General features: G+C 40.5%; 1 protein-coding gene across 44 annotated transcripts in view; it reads right to left on the reverse strand.

The window, feature by feature from the left end:
- The window catches only part of Ank2 (ankyrin 2), a 313,942-nt gene that overhangs the window by 35,572 nt on the left and 262,371 nt on the right, over nucleotides 1–15,999 (reverse strand). For 22 of the 44 annotated variants that reach the window (XM_042279861.2, XM_042279885.2, XM_042279895.2 and 19 more), the window contains 6 exons: nucleotides 8,313–8,537; nucleotides 5,646–5,800; nucleotides 4,324–4,535; nucleotides 3,526–3,730; nucleotides 1,780–1,876; nucleotides 353–581 (listed from right to left, as the gene is read on the reverse strand). In XM_042279861.2, the coding sequence (XP_042135795.1) occupies nucleotides 353–581; nucleotides 1,780–1,876; nucleotides 3,526–3,730; nucleotides 4,324–4,535; nucleotides 5,646–5,800; nucleotides 8,313–8,537 (1,123 nt within the window). Of the gene's footprint in view, nucleotides 1–352; nucleotides 582–1,779; nucleotides 1,877–3,525; nucleotides 3,731–4,323; nucleotides 4,536–5,645; nucleotides 5,801–6,777; nucleotides 6,877–8,312; nucleotides 8,538–14,619; nucleotides 14,656–15,999 lie in introns of all 44 variants that reach the window. The other 22 variants (XM_042279894.2, XM_076574942.1, XM_042279892.2 and 19 more) reach the window with 3 other exon arrangements.

Consider the following 15,999-nt stretch of genomic DNA (forward strand, 5'->3'; position numbering starts at 1 on the left):
AATCAATGTAGAAAATTATTTATCTGACCTAATACTTAAACAGAAAAAAGTACTTTAAAAGAAAATCCAGGAAGATAAAATCATCAAAATTGCTATAGTTATCACAAACTCACAATCACCTATATACTCCAAGTTTATCAATAACAGTTTTTCTTCAAATAAATTTGACAGGAATCCTTCTATATACATAAAGACCACCAATTTATGGTCCAAACTGTTAGAAAAAAATCTCTGATTTGGACCTTGATCTTCAACTGATGGACACCTAGACTGACCTTTCTTTTGTTAAGCAAATCTTCTTCCTACATCTGTGATAGTGAAGGCTCAGGATGCAGCATGTCTATATTCTTACCTCCACATCCCTGCTCCTGGCCACCTCAGAGAAGTTTTCTTGTTGTTCAAGTGTCTTGTCAACTTTATCATCTGTCATACAGAAACACCGCAACCTGGCTTCAATGGGGTCATGGGATTTGGCAAACACTACAAATTTGGCCATATATGGTACACAGATAATTTCTCTATACACTTGTGATGCAAACGAAACAGACTCCTGAATCTGTCGACAGTCTATCAGCCAGAACCTAAAGAAGAAAGAAAACCAGTCACCTAAAGTTTAAAGTATGCCATTTGAAAAAAAAAAAAATCAATTCCTTCAGTATGATCAGTATGGTCATCAAATGGTTCTTGAAAAAGAAGGAAGTGAGAGATAGAGATGATAAGAGGACCCAGATCAAAGAGACTCAAAGATGGGAACAGCAAGGAAATCAACAGGATTGAGAGGCAGTCTGGAGGGACCACGAAGGAGAAATATATCAGATTTTTAAGATTGACTATGATGAAGAGGGAATATGCTCGATGTACAATAGTTTTTCTTAGAAGAAAAAGCCATTATGTAACACACTACCATGCATAATGAATACATCCAAATAGAAATTATATGCTTCTCAAGGCAAAATAAAACAAAAAGATTGGACTTAAATGTTTCTAGCTGTGTTTCTCTTCTTGAAAACTCTTCTTTATAACCAATCTCTTGACATCAAATTGATTGCTTTTGGAGTCTTTGGCAAAAAAAGCTCAGTATCAGATATTATTTATGGTGTAGATGTCTTTGAGTGAGTCCCTATTTTCCTTGATTCCTCTCCTGTTCATTTAATCTTCTGAAGCTCTCAACATCATTCTCTCGCTGCATCATCTTCCAGTGGACTCACCAGCCACTGAGACTGAATCAGACCAACTAGAAACTTGAAGATGTTTACATACCCATTAAAGACTATACGAATGAGAACTAATATTAGAATGCAGTACTGTATGAAAAAGAAATAATAAAAGATACCTCCATCCTCTTAAAGATGTGTACCATGCAAATGTGTTGGTGTGTATAACACCCTGTAACTCCTTAGCCACTGAGCAAGCTACACTGAACTGTGTGGTGTTCTATTGAAAAAGCAACTCCTCATGTGTTTCATTGGATAACAGGAAATTTCTCATTCCTTGGGGACTGGAAACATCAGCAATGGTTGCCAAAGCTAGAATCAGAATCATGCAGCCAGAGCAGACAAATGCTTATTTTCCATAGATTCTAATCTGACTGCCAAGAACTTGGTTATTGTATTGTTACTATTCATGTCAAAGAAAATGTAGGTCTTACTTAATACTAAACAACAACCAAAATCCCCTTGAAAGAATTAAGAAACAACATCAAACAACAAAAGAAATGATCATTTTGGGGAGGAAGAAAGAAATACAGTGAATGGGCTTTTCTGTGCTCTACACACATACCTGGCAGACACGTTCGTTGTAAAGGAAACACATTCATTGACAAATGTTAGTGGCGTAGTTCCTGTGATGTCTTCCCACTGCGCAGGCGTGGTTCCACCTGAAACAGCATGATTGTGGAAGATAATTGGGCAAAATTCTAGACACCGATTTTTAAATAAACTGACTATTCAACTGTGTAATCCTTCATGCCACAAAAGGGCACAATGAGAATCACATGGACTGGGATACAGATTAGTGATAGAGCATTTGTCTAGTGTGTGCACAGCCCCATTTTCAATCCTTGTTGTCCAAAAAAAAAAAAAAAAGAAGAAGGAATTAGGAGGAGGAGGAGGAGAAGAAGAAGAAAAGAAAAAAAGAAAGCAAACCAAAACAACTTTCAGGGCTAAGGATATGTAGCTGAGGAGTAAAGTGCCTGCTTGCCTAGCAAATAACATGTCCTAGGTCCAATCGCCAGCACCACAAGCAAAAAAAAAAAAAAAAAAAAAAAAAAAAAAGTAAATTTAATTAAATCAAAATGAGAGTACAAACTGTCAAAATTACATACTAAGAAATGACACTTAACAAAAAGCAAACACCACCTTAAGATCAACTAAATTTAAGGGAAATTATTTGAATATCTGTTTACTATATATTCTGTCTTTGGCCTGCTATACAGGCTGATGAGGGGAAAAAAAAATCAATGGTTTGATCCAGTGCTGGACCCCGCATGCTAGAAGACTGATCTGCCAGCCAGGTTGTGCCCACTGGTACAATTGTGGCAAGACTGTTTATGGAGAACCAACTGCTCTCTTGGTTGGCTTTAAGGCTGTTCCACTGGAGGAAATGCATGTGTAGCACCCTAAACGTGGTCACAGGGAAGCCCTAAGCCCTAGGAGGAAAACTAGTGTTGCTTTTGCTAAATTGTGATATTGTCAAACTGCCTTCTAAGTATTTATGTCTATATGTATAGATGTAAACATCGGTCAGAGAAGCTCCTTGTTGATGTAGGTAGTGGTTAATGAAGAGATGCATAACTCTTAAAGTGCTGAGAATAAGAAATTATGAGTGCTCAATAATAGGTGGGACATCTATGTCATCCTGTCCCCTTCGTGAGACTCAGAGAACCAGAAATGCTGTCTCCTGAACCCGGACTGTTGGATCAGTCAGCTCACAAAACTGGGTTACCTACACAAGGTCACCAGGGAGAATTCCTGCATAGATAGGAAGGAGCTGTTGAGGTACCACCCATAAATGAGGAGATATCAGCAGTTGATGTCTGCTGGGGGAAAGAAAGGGTCACCTTTCTTTGAGGGGTAATCACTGGTAGATGTGATTGTGCATGTCCATCCGCTTGTGGGTGGCCCTATACCATGCACTTATGGGGCAGCACTAATAACTTAGTGGGTTAAAAAAAATAAGAAACATTGATTTTAAAAATGACTATGCATATACAGTATATAGTAGTTTGATATACAAACATTGTTTAGTAAGTAACTTATTCTTTCACCTTTTGTTCACCTAGTTAATTAAAAAATGCTTTTTCCTGAATTAATGTATCTAACCCCACAACTTTCTGATACAGGGTCTTGTTATGTTGTCCAGACAGCCCTTGAACCCACAATCCACCTGCTTCAGTCTTCTAAACACTGGCGTACAGACATCACCTACATTCTCAGCTTCCAGGGCTACTTATGGCAAAAGCAACTTAATTTTACTTCATTTAAATATCTTCTAGAATTTTCTATGCTATAGTCACGTATGACTTACCTGTTATGCTACATAGTAACCTTAAGGTTGGTGCATCTCCCCCAAAACCATTCAGCATGACATCACTTGAAGCTTTGGGGACAGGAATGGTCATAGTAATAGGCTTGTGAAATTTTCTTCTCCTGGGTTCCAAAGTGACTATAGGGCTGAAGGTTGCTTTGTTGCCTAGGATCTTCTTCACCAACTCGCTGTGCATAGGTTGAGCCTTTCAAGATAATAATAATAATTTAAAAAAAAAGAAACTATATAGTCCCATACTTAATGTCAGCTGTCATATCCAGACAAACACTGGGTTTTTTTTGTTTGTTTGTTTGTTTTTATTTCACAAGTGAGTTTAATGGATTTCAAATGTGGCGGCTCTAAATTTAGTACTATAAAGCATTCACAATTAAAAATAAAGAATTTATTACTTACTACATTTTTTTATTTATTGTGTGTTAGAAGTGTGTGTGTGTGTGTGTGTGTGTGTGTGTGTGTGTGTGTGTGTGTGTGTGTGTGTGGCTGGAAGCATGCTGCAGCATACATATGCAGGTCAGAAGACAACCCCAGGAAGTCATTTCTCATCTTCCATCACGCGGGTTTCCAGAATTGAACTTCCGTAGTCAGACTTGGCAGCAAGCCCCCCCCCCCCCTCCAGCTGAGTCATCTCACCTGCCGCACCCTCAAAACTTTGTGACTCTTTAGTCTCTCGTGTTAGCCTTTGCTCACACAGCTGATATGTCAACTCTCGTTTGGAAACTTAACTGTAACCCTGGCAACGCAACCCCACAGTATCACCTGCACCTTGCGCGGACATACCTGCAGGCCTACACGGATGCGCTTGGTGAGTGCGCCCTCAGGGAAGACAGCCTGCACCTGGGACACCACAGTGCTGCTCAGCACTCCGCCCTCTGGGCCAATCAGGTTGCTGTCCTGTTTGATGCGAGACACCACCGCAAAGTACTGTGGGAAGTCTCGAGTGATGATGCGGCAGATTCGTTTCTTTTCCAGGTCCTCGGGACTGTCCAGCACTGAGACAAGAAATGATCCATCCTCTTAAAGCCAGTGACTCCTGAGAACATTCTAGCAGACTCACGGGCACAGTTAATAGTAATCAGGGGAAGCAGCAAAGCTCCCCTTTAGTTAATGTTAAAACACAAGGCCATCCTGACACCAAATAAATAAATATTGGGGTCTTTCATCAGCTGTCAGCGGTTTGCAGGTACGCTTCGGGGGAAACCAGGCCCTTCTAGGGCAGTGTAAAAGAAGTGCATCTCGGGCCAGATGTGCCTGTGCAGTGCTGTGTACATGAGGACGTTTGAGGGCAAACGTGTCGTGGACATGAACATGTGCTATTCTTGGTTCATGTGATGAAGAGGAAACTGCATGGAAACTCCTTTTCTTTGCAAATTTCCAAGTTAGCTCAAAGAACAGTTATTGTGGTCTTAAGAAATCATATGGTTCTTTAGGTTTCGGGGGACCAGTCCAGTAATAAACTCTGGGTGAATGGGTAAGGTTTCTGTTTATGTATTCTGTCTCCTGACATGGTTTGTGTCTGTAATCGACTCAGTGATTTCCGTCTGGGTTTCAATATTCCTCTGATGCCAGTGACTTACCAAATGCATTGCCTAACATCAGAGGGTGGGACCAGACCATGGACTCAACAAGTTGCTCTAGTGTAGGTACTTAGAGAAATACAGGAAATTAGACTAAATCTCCATATGAATAACTGAATGAACTTAATGTTCCTGTCTTATTAATAATAGAAAGTTTAAAAGTAAATTAAAAGTTTTATGCAGCATTATTTGTTATGAAACAATATCCACTCTACTATTGGTTTTAGATTCAATTAGTTTTCATTAAAAGATAGAATCGTACTGGCTATACTTGTTAAAGTAAGATATTTAATACCTTAAAGGGCTTTGTTCTCCTGAATTTAACATAAACACAGTTAAGAAAATGGATGGATTGTGTATTGAAACCTAATGTGGTTGGAACACAGCGGATAATGAGCTAGAGTAAAACACCTCAAGAAGCACACATGTGCACACAAGTACTCAGACAGCTAAGGATCTAAAAGCAATGCATCACTGTCATGTCTCCACCTGAGATTTCTTGTAGACCCCTCAACCCGAAGGTACCTTCATCCATGCCATTAAGGATTTCGTTCAGTTCGTCTTCAGTGTATTCACAGAAGTGCTCCTTCCAGCTGTCCCCATTTTCACTGCGCAGGACCACCAGCTCCCTCTCCTTCCCTCGCAGGGCAGCGAAGTGAGGAATCTCCACGATCACGGGCCTGACATAGCAATGCAGAACACTCAGTGTAGACAGGACAACCCATCCCGAGACAAGCACCTCAACACTGTCTGTTGCAAAGTGACCTGGATTTCTGCTCATTCTGGGGACAGGGACACAGTAGGCCTTCCTCCAGAGCCCAGGGACTAACAGATAGTGACACAGTGGCACTCCACCTCAGGGGCACTGGTCCTCAAGGACATGCTGCTACCTTAAGCCAAATGATATTTCTCTGTGAGTGCATGTGGCATTCTGGAACTTCTCCTTTGAGAAATGTAGGTGTGGCACATTGAACCAAAAGAAATGTACATGCATGCCTATGATGTATGCCAATCTTCTAGGACATGTTCTACAGGTGCAAAATGACAACATGAGCTAAGAAAGAAAGTGGCTCATACATTGCATAATTCAAAGTGTTATAAATGAGATGTCAAAAAGGTAGACTACTTGTGCTCATGAGCCATGCACTTGTGGCTTTTGCTCATCCTGTCTTCATTCAAGAAAACAATAGGCATGTGCACACAGTGTGGCCCCAATGGGCCACTTAGCCTAGAGTCCAATAGTGTCCAATGCCTATTATGTTCAGGATCCAGAACATGCACTATCCTATGATTTTTAGGTCACATTCATCCTCAACATAGAAAGAGGCTTTCCATTTTTGAGTCCAGGTTGCTTTGAGACAGACTCCAAACTCATCATAACCACATCATGACTAGCACAAAGTACAACTAGGCAAATCTCATGCTTGAACGAAAATGAAGGTCACAGCACTTTAAAGGAGAAGATATAAAACGTCACTCAAAAATAAAAGTCACATACCACAAGGGTCAGAAATGGTCCACTAAAGATAGGTTATACAGAGTTTAAATCATAGAGAGGGACATGTCATGGGCACAATGACGAAAAGAGAAATCATATCGCAGAAGAAGGAGAAGAATGGGGGCCAGCAGCCATCAATTTGTTTTAAGTCGCTCCTACCCAAGGAATTTGGTTCCAGGAGGCCCCAGCTGAAGGATGCGGCTGACCAAACTTTCTCCCTCATTAAGTGGGGGAGGAGCCGTTGGCAGGTGAAGTTTACTGAGCACATCCAAAGCAGCAGTGAAAGAAAGAACAGAAGTAAGCTTCAGGTACCATGTCCACAGAACCCCAGCATCACAGGGTGAAGTTTGGTTTCACACTGCGTCTGGTTCTGCCCCCTCCATTGGTCACAAAGAGCAAGGAACCAGGAACTGAGACCCAGAGTGTACAATGGAGGTGCTTGTGTGCCAGGGAGCACATGGCTGGCAAGTCTGTTCCTGTTTTAGGTTCACTGCCAGGGCACTAGCCAAAAAAATGGAGGGGAAAAACTGCTCTCCAGGAAAGACAAAACTGTTGGGAATATAATAAAAACTCTGTACAGCAGCCAGCCGTTTTCATGGATATTCCTCAACAGATTTGAAGGTTATTGAAAAGCCTATGGCTACCTGAGCAGGAGGGAGTTAGGCTCTGAACTGAACATCAAGAACGTCAAAAGAATCCAACCGTAGAGACATTTTCTGAGGCAACCCAGGACTTCACAGGCTCTTTCCAAAGCTCTGTCTGATAAGACGTATGAGAGGTGGTTTCTACAACTGGGAACACATCCCTTTCTAATTTGGAGCAACCTGTTAACAATTTGCCCCAAATTACAGGCTTTAGAACATTTTCAGAGTTCTAAAGCAAGAAATCTCTCCCCAGTATGACATCGACAGCAGTCAAAAGGAGTCCCATCTAGGAAGATTTTTCTCTCAGTTTTAAGCACCAAGACTTAAGTACAACTGATTTGTTTCAAACTGATTCGAAACTTGATCCCCCCTCCAAAGTCTCATCTTTCATTACCATTCAGTGGCAACTTTTCACCTCTTGACACACTGAGGTGCCACTTAGTATGACAGTAGCCTTACAGACAAACAGAAGAAAGAAGAAATACTAATTGTTGCTCAATATTGCCAAAATAAGAACGGCAAAGGTTAATCTCAGTATTTTCATCTTACACTGTGGCTTAAAAGCTGGAGGTAGCAGAAAAACCACAAATCATTTAGACTGCATTTTAGACATTCCAGGAAGGCAACATTGTGGTCCGAAGGGAAGGTGGCGATTGGATGCATAACCACACAAGGTGTTAAATTTATGTTTCAAACAGAGCACATTTTTTTTTCCTTTATACTTTGCCTTTTAGTGTCAGACAAGAAACAGAGATACTTACCAATGCCTAAAAAACATGGTTATCCCATTGGGAATCTGGCAGCTATTCCCACATCCAAGAAGAAAAACCACTAGCAACCTGCATGTTTAACTCACTGATGCCTTATCATGGGAGCATGGAAGTGAAGTCAGGCATCAAGGCACTATTTCCAATTTAAAAAAAAAATGTCACAGGAGCCTATCCTTTTTCAAAACTGTTGGACGTACCTTTGGTGTTCCATCCCATTGGTCTTGGGTAGAGGGCACAGGCCCACCGGAGACTAAGGAGGAGGCTTATGGGAAACCCTTACCCAAGGAACTGAGCTCCAGAAGGTCCCACTTCAATCAGGCGGCTGGCCAGGCCTTCTCCTTCCACCATTGGTGGCATCGTTGCCAGTCGATGGCGTTTCACTAGGCGGCAGGTGACTCGAGTTGGCGCCGTGCATTTCCGAGGTGGGATAATGATTCTGAGCCCATTGTGTCTGCATCCTCGCATGGCACCACCACGGGCATCCACCATAAAACTGACCAGGAAACTGAAAATTGGAAGAGAAGATTAGGCATGCTTCAAAGCAATACAGCAGGTAAACAAATTCTGTGAGGTTAATTTTTTTTCTATACTGTTTATTCCTTCTCAGAACAACTCTTTTAAATGTAAATGCCTTGTGGGAAAATATTTTTAAATTTTATACTAGTATGTATATGTGTATTATTTATTTATTTTTTTTTACTGTATAACCTTCATATGCTACTGAAGAATAATTCCAGTTTTTGTTAGTAACTGGAATGAAATTGCAAGAATGTGGGCAAGCCTTCTGTCTCCTTATATGTCCTATGTAACTCACGTGTTCAAATAATATAAGGCTAGATCACACAGGAAAGACCAAATGGCATATGTTTTAAGTTAATTCAACTTAACTTTTCAAGATTACATCTGTCTAGCTCATTTTAATATAATCTCATGAGTGAAAAGCAACCTTAAAGACCTTTTGTTAAGGTCAGATCTGTGCCAATGCGTCCTGCCCACCAATCATCATTCCAGGATGCAGATTTGTAACTGGTTACAAGATGGGAAAACTAGAATAGAACCGATTTTCTGGTTAAAGTGATATTTGTACTTTTAAGAGGTCTCTGCGCTAAGCCATCCTAACTGCAACAGAGGGTGAATAGTCAAAATAAATCAAGTCCCCTCTGCTCTGCAAGTCCAGCATGGGAAGCCTGAGCTCATACAGATAGAGAGGTACTTGCATGATTTTCCCCACATTATAATGAACTGGAGGTGAAAAAAAAATCATTTAAATTTGCAAAAGCATCTTGGTGACTTTCGCTTCTTTATTGCTCATCAGTCTTGATGAAAAGAATGGTAATCTCAAGTGGCTAGGGTTGTTGAGTGTGCCAAGAGAAAGTATCTAAACTCTGGAGTTTCTTCCAAATCCTGAAGCAGCTTAGCTAGAACGCTTATGACTTCATTAGTCATGACTCACCAAAGTCCCTTGGGCACGCACCTCCTACAGGAGCAAAAGTTAAGTAACACAACAATCTAGCTGACCTGGACACGTACACAAGGACATGTATAAACAGTATGCAGGTTCTTCCACAGTCACTCCAATGTTCTCCCATTTTCATTTGCAAAGTTTTTCACAAGTCAATGAAAGCAACATATAGGTGTTTCATAGATCCGCTGCTAACCGCACCAAGCCGGATCAACACACCTAGATATTGCCTCCATGACAACACTGAAAACGTTTGAAAGATATTCCATCAAAGTAAGTTGTGGGATAGAAACACAATACACTTATGTTATTTTTAGGCGAGTGAAGTATCATAGCATCCTCTTCGCGGCAGAACACAGAATGCATTAGACATGCCATTAAACAGAAAACCTGTTACTAGTAAGAGAAATGGGTGCGGAGGAGCCCAGGGTACCCTCTGAAGCACGTCATGCGGCATGAGACCACAGGAGCCACAGTCCCCCCACATGCAGTAGCCAGGCTAGGCCTACCATTCTCCCCTAGCTGTCGAGTTTTCAGGAGGGGCAATAGCTGCTACATACAAGCAACAGTTCATACTTCATTAACTGTTGATGTTCTGGATGTTATCAAAACACAATGGGAAGAAGGCTGTAGCTTTTCTTTAATATGAATTCTGAAATATTTTCTTTTTCTTTCTGACTTTTAAACCTACACATTCTCTCCAAAGAAGAACTGTAAATACTTCCAGATCTTCCTTTATTAATCTTTTTTGTTTTTGTTTTTGTTTTTTTGAGACAGGGTTTTTTCTGTGAAGCTCTGCGCCTTTCCTGGAACTCACTCTGTAGCCCAGGCTGGCCTTGAACTCACAGAGATCTGCCTGCCTCTGCCTCCCGAGTTCCTTTATTATTCTTATTTGAGTACATTTATACTGATTTCCACTTAAAAGTAGGAAAATGCTGCTGTTTCAACTAGCAGTGTTTCCAGACTCACTGTTTTCAACTTGTTTATAGTTAACATTACTATTTTCTTTGATTTTTCCTCCCTCATCAATATTGTGAGATAGGATCTCAAGTAGTCCAGACTAGCCTTAAACTTTCTACATTTAGGAAATTAACTTTGTACTCTTGCCCTCCTGCCTTTACCTCTGAAGTTCTGTGATTATAAATGTATCACCATACCTAGTGAATTTTTCAAGTCTAGGTTACTAAGAGCAAAAAAAAAAAAATAGGTGCTAAAACTAGGAGGGATTATTATAACATGTCTGTTTAATGTTTCGAACCCTCATTGTCTCTATGTCTTTTGAAGACAGTAACAAAATTCTTGCACTCATGGCCCAGGCCCTTATATCTCCATAGTTTTATTCCAATTCTCTACCCAAAAGAACATGTAGGAGACTCTGGTGGTCTACCCTCAAAACAGAGAATCAGCAGCAATGTCCTTAATGTATTCTATTGCTTTCCCTGGCATGGCACCACTGAATCCCTCTTTTTTGTGTTACTTCCTCCCTGATTTCTGCTTCCATGATCCTTTTGTGTCATCTGCTACCCTACCATAAATGTCAGGAGCTGTGCCAAGAATCTCACACTCTAAGCCAAGATGTCAATCTACACTTCCTTCCTTGCTTGGACCTGCTTACTTCCCTGGCCAATGAGATACGGCCTGTCAGCTAACCAAGGTGTCATCTAAGAGCTGTTGTAATGATAGTGGATGCAGTCTCCACCCTCCAGTACTCAGTACAGTATGGATTCAGCACACAGTAAGGAGTCAAAACTAATTTTTAAATAGTCCAAGAGTGAAAAGGCAAGCTGTGACGAGTTATGCGTACTTACAGAGATCAGAGAGAGCAAGGCACGAGGCAAGGGAATTCTTTGATGTCTTGCCAGTTACTACAACCAAGCCTCACTCAAATCCCTACATTTGGATGTAGCAAAGCTGCTGGATAATACTCTGTCTAATTTTAAAGGGTCTACCCCATACATTGATGCTCAACTGGGAGATCTGGTGTATTTATCTCCCTGGGTAGAGGATTAGTAGAAAATGGGAGATTGTGGAAACCAAGACTTTGAATCTAACAAAACAATATTTTTAAAAGTGATAAGATTGTATGAAGAAAGACTGAAGAAGGAGAAATCAAAATAGCAGAACTTAAGGACTGAAGCAGCATATAGATATACTGCCCAGCAACCATTCCTGTATCATTAGTGATCTGGAAACCAGTCCTAAGTACTGAATCAAATACAAAGCAAATAGGGAGAATTAAGGGCCCAATGCACATAATTCATGGGAAAATGGCAAATTTCAGGAGAGGGTAAACCTCCGTATTTTACCAAGTGACTTAAGACATGACACAGGCTACCAGAAAATTACAAATTCCAGTGAAGGTATTTTCCTTAGGAAGTGAGAGAAAAGAGAGAGATAGAAAGTAAAATGGCAAGATGCCAAGAGAAAGAAAGGGCTGGAAGACACGAAACACCTGTCACTAGTCAGAACGAACAAAGAGTATGAAGCTTAGCCTTGCAGTAAAATATTCCAGGCAAATTTGACTCATCATGGAATTATCAAATGACTAATTAAGACTGGTGGCCTTCACTGTGTACTCCCAGAGCCTCTCCTTTGTGTAGAAGGAGCAGGAGAAACTGTCTGGACTTCATATCTAGGTGCCAATGACGTCGACTTGTAGAGTGAGCAAGCTAACCAGTGAATCCCAATAGTTTCTAGTACAACACTGGGGAAGCATTTGAAGATTTCCATCAAGCAGGGAAGAACACCAAAAGGTGCCACTACCTGGATGGCAAAGGGAACTGGGAGCCAGTCGCTCTGCAGTGTATAAAGCAGCTGCTAACTCCACAAGTGCCTTTTCACTGTAAGGACTGCGGGGGAAGGAGAGAGGATGAACGAGTGACTTGGGCAACGCTGCAATGCGGCAGCTTGCCTGCCGGAGTGGACGGAATGAATCTAATTCTCCACTCTCCATTAGAAAAGAGACAATGCGGGCCCTGCAAACAGTTACAGACAATGAGAACTGAAGGAAGCCGAAGGAAGGAGGCCACTCTGTGTAAAGGCTCTGGGATGTGAACTGAAGTTCAGCTCTGCCGTCTGCAGTGTTACATGGAAGCTTCCTAGTCCCTGGGTGCTGACCCTGTCACCATTTATAGATAAAGGGTGAAATCGATCATGTGTGGGTAGAGAATATAGATGCACTAAATGGCTGCTTCCATCATCTTCTCTTTCCTGTCTCTCTATCTTTTTAACGTCATGATCATTAAAATGTATACCATACATCACCTAAAACAGTGAAAAAACCTATTAAGAACTCTCAGTGGGCTCACATTTGTGCTAAGGCGTTTACTATTATCTGGAGGGTTATAATTGCCTTATGAAACTGATTATTTCAATAGGGTGTGAGGATTCTGTTACTCTATAGCACAGGGTGCTGTGGTACCATGTTCTTTCTAAGTCTGTTTCGAATTATTTCTGTGACCACAGTCCAGTAACTTGACAACTCCATTAGCTTTCGTTTTCTTATGCATGAATTAAGAGATGTGGGTGAATAAACTCTGAAGTTACTGCCCAGTATTACAAATTTGTTGCAGTTAATGGCTAACTAGATTAGACAACCTATCTAAATATGTGATTTTTAGATGCTCTGGAGGAATTCCTAATTGGAAAGCAAACTGTTACTACTCCAATAAATATAGTTTTTGACCCATGGTTAGATCGATGCTTTGCTGAAAATGTGTAGGCATACTGCATTAGACACTGACTTGAGACTACACGGAGGTGGAGGGACAACCAGGGGACATTGGCTCTGATGCATCTGACTCTTCAAATGACAGCAGTCATGCAAAGTAGAAACTCTGAAGTTTTCTAAATTGTGAGATACCATGTTTTCACAATTTAAAAAGGAATAAAAGCAAACGCAATTCACTTTTATTAGGCAAAGGACTTGTTGATAAGTATGCAATTTGATTAGCTAAACGGGTACATGCTTCAGAGGAGACAGTAGAAAACAAGAATTTGGACTTTTAAAAAGACTGTACTGTCCACCCCCAAAGTTATTGATACTTAAAATTTCCATTTAATTCATCTAGGACCATGGGCTGGGAACAGGGAGGAGACTGCAGCATTCGGAGTTAGTCACTGGGTGAAAGACAGGAGAAAAGATTCATCAGGGTGCTTCAGTGATGCCAGGTACACAGCAGAGTGTCGACATCCTCTCTGACTCTTGGTGTTGTTTGAAGCCACACCAGGAGCTTCCTCATCCGCCATCCCCCAGCCCCTTCCTAGTTCTCCAAATCCCACCAACTAAAGCGTAGATTAAAAAAAAATGACACCGAAAAGGGTGGATCAAATTTGTTCAAACCATTCAGTAATTGTTTACCAATCACTGTGTTCATGAATAGAAATACAGCATTTAGGATGTGACTGAGAAGACATAAAAGGATGTTTAGAACATTAAAACATGAAAAATATAGAATTGTCTTATTTTAGAGAGATAACCCATATTATCATAATAGATGGCCAAAGAATAAAAATACTATCTATAATCAGTAGCCCAAAGGGAACTTTAAAAATAACTTCATCTAAATAATACAGAATGATTGCTATATTTAGAATGAAGATAAGTCATTCCACAGCACAATTCCAAAATATCAAAAGGTTGGACTTAAAACAGAGGTAGCAAGGATATATACTATTAATAAGCCCTTAGCCATTGGCTCACCTAGAATACAGCAAGATAAAAGCAAAATAAAGAAGAAAAGGTCTGGGTGCTACTAAAAATTGCAACCTTTATTAAAAACTCAAAATAGCTCTTCCAATTAGCATAATCATGGGGGCATAGGATTTAAATTGGATGTAGCACTTTTCCTCACAAAAGAAGATGCGATGTGGAGGCCATGACCAAGACAAGAGTCCATTTAATTTTGATCCAGCTAACCTAATACCTACTGGTATTAAATATACCCATTTTCCCTTTACAGGGGAAGTGAGCATTGGCCTTGATTTGGAGAACATTAGCCTCTGTATCTGTTTCACTAGATATCATCAGCACTAAAGCATCCTGAGGGGGGGCATATGCAGAAGGAGATGGTGGAGGAGAGGAGAACAGGGACATGTTCAGAGAAGGAATTACGCAGAGGTTCACCTGCTGTTGTCACGATCAAGACATGGAGAGGTGCGGCTGCAACAGAATAGATACTTTAGCACGGAGAAAGAGGAGATAAGTGAAATATAAAGAATGAAATCAGATGTGACTTTGATTGAAATATTTAATTCATATACCCACATAGTATTCACTGAAAAAAAAGATGGAAATACAAATAAGATATCACTCTATGCAAATACAACCGAAATGTCAATCTGTACGAACTGAGAGAAGAACAAGTTTTGGGGCCTTCGTGGCTCCTCCCAGGTTAGGAACCTGGGGAAGTCACATGATCACTCGATATGGAAGTGAAGTCTTGGTTAGCATTGGCTTGTGGGAACACTTAGCAAAGACTAAGTGTCCAAGAAGCTAGAAAACACCAAGTGATACTACAATGACAAATATAAAGTCTTGGATTCTGTAGATGTAGCTTTGATTCAACTGCTGTCCACTTGTAATTCTTCTAATGCTTTTCTTAGGTAAGATAATTAATTCCCTGTTGGGCTATAGCAGAAGAAACACAAACAGGAAAGGAACAACTTAAATGATAGCTTCTGTGACAGATAGAGCATAAAGTCTACCGCAAAGTAGGTAACACTGATCACCGACTAGTGGGTAATAAAGAACTCTGCAAACATGGTCTTAGTGCTTCTCCCCAACATCACTGTCTGCTGTGAGCATTGTGCTCTTCCTCCCCATACCTAGTGTCTAGTCCCACATTATAGCCCTACTCTTCACTACTTTTACCCATGGTGTCTGTTCTTCCTTAACCCCATCCCCTCAGGGTTTCCTAAGGTTCCAGTGTTTCCTGACATAAGTAAGTATGTTTTATTCAATGAACCAGAAATCCAGTCTTCCAGATCATTTGATTTGCTACTTTATAAAACAATCATCTTCATCTAAAAGAATTAGCCTTTGTGGATCTAAAGGAACACCCATGGTATTTTAAGAAACATGAACAGCTAAATTAAACACTGGAAATGCTTCCACGAGTGTTTAAGTTATGTTGTCCCATGCAAAAGATACTTAGCTGCCTTCTGCCTCAAACATTCTGTGATTTGAGCAAACAGTTTTGAACACATCTTTCATGGCTTGTGGTGTGTGTGTGTGTGTGTGTGTGTGTAGTACAAGGTTCACAACAAAATTGTCTTCAGCTTGTTTTAAAATATCACATTCTTAGCTCCTTATTTTACTGTGCCATATTCTAACATCTCATGAGTTGGTATTTAATTAATAGCATTTGTCTGTCATTAAAATGTTACAAAGACTTTCAGAGTGACAATGTATAAGGTGAGTTATAAAACTAACTATTGGCAGAAACTGACTTACATCAGCCAATTCATTATCCACACAGGTAATTATAAAGAATCATGAAGTTCA

This window comes from Peromyscus maniculatus, chromosome 6, assembly GCF_049852395.1.
Source record: "Peromyscus maniculatus bairdii isolate BWxNUB_F1_BW_parent chromosome 6, HU_Pman_BW_mat_3.1, whole genome shotgun sequence".
Classification (NCBI taxonomy): Eukaryota; Metazoa; Chordata; class Mammalia; order Rodentia; family Cricetidae; genus Peromyscus; species Peromyscus maniculatus.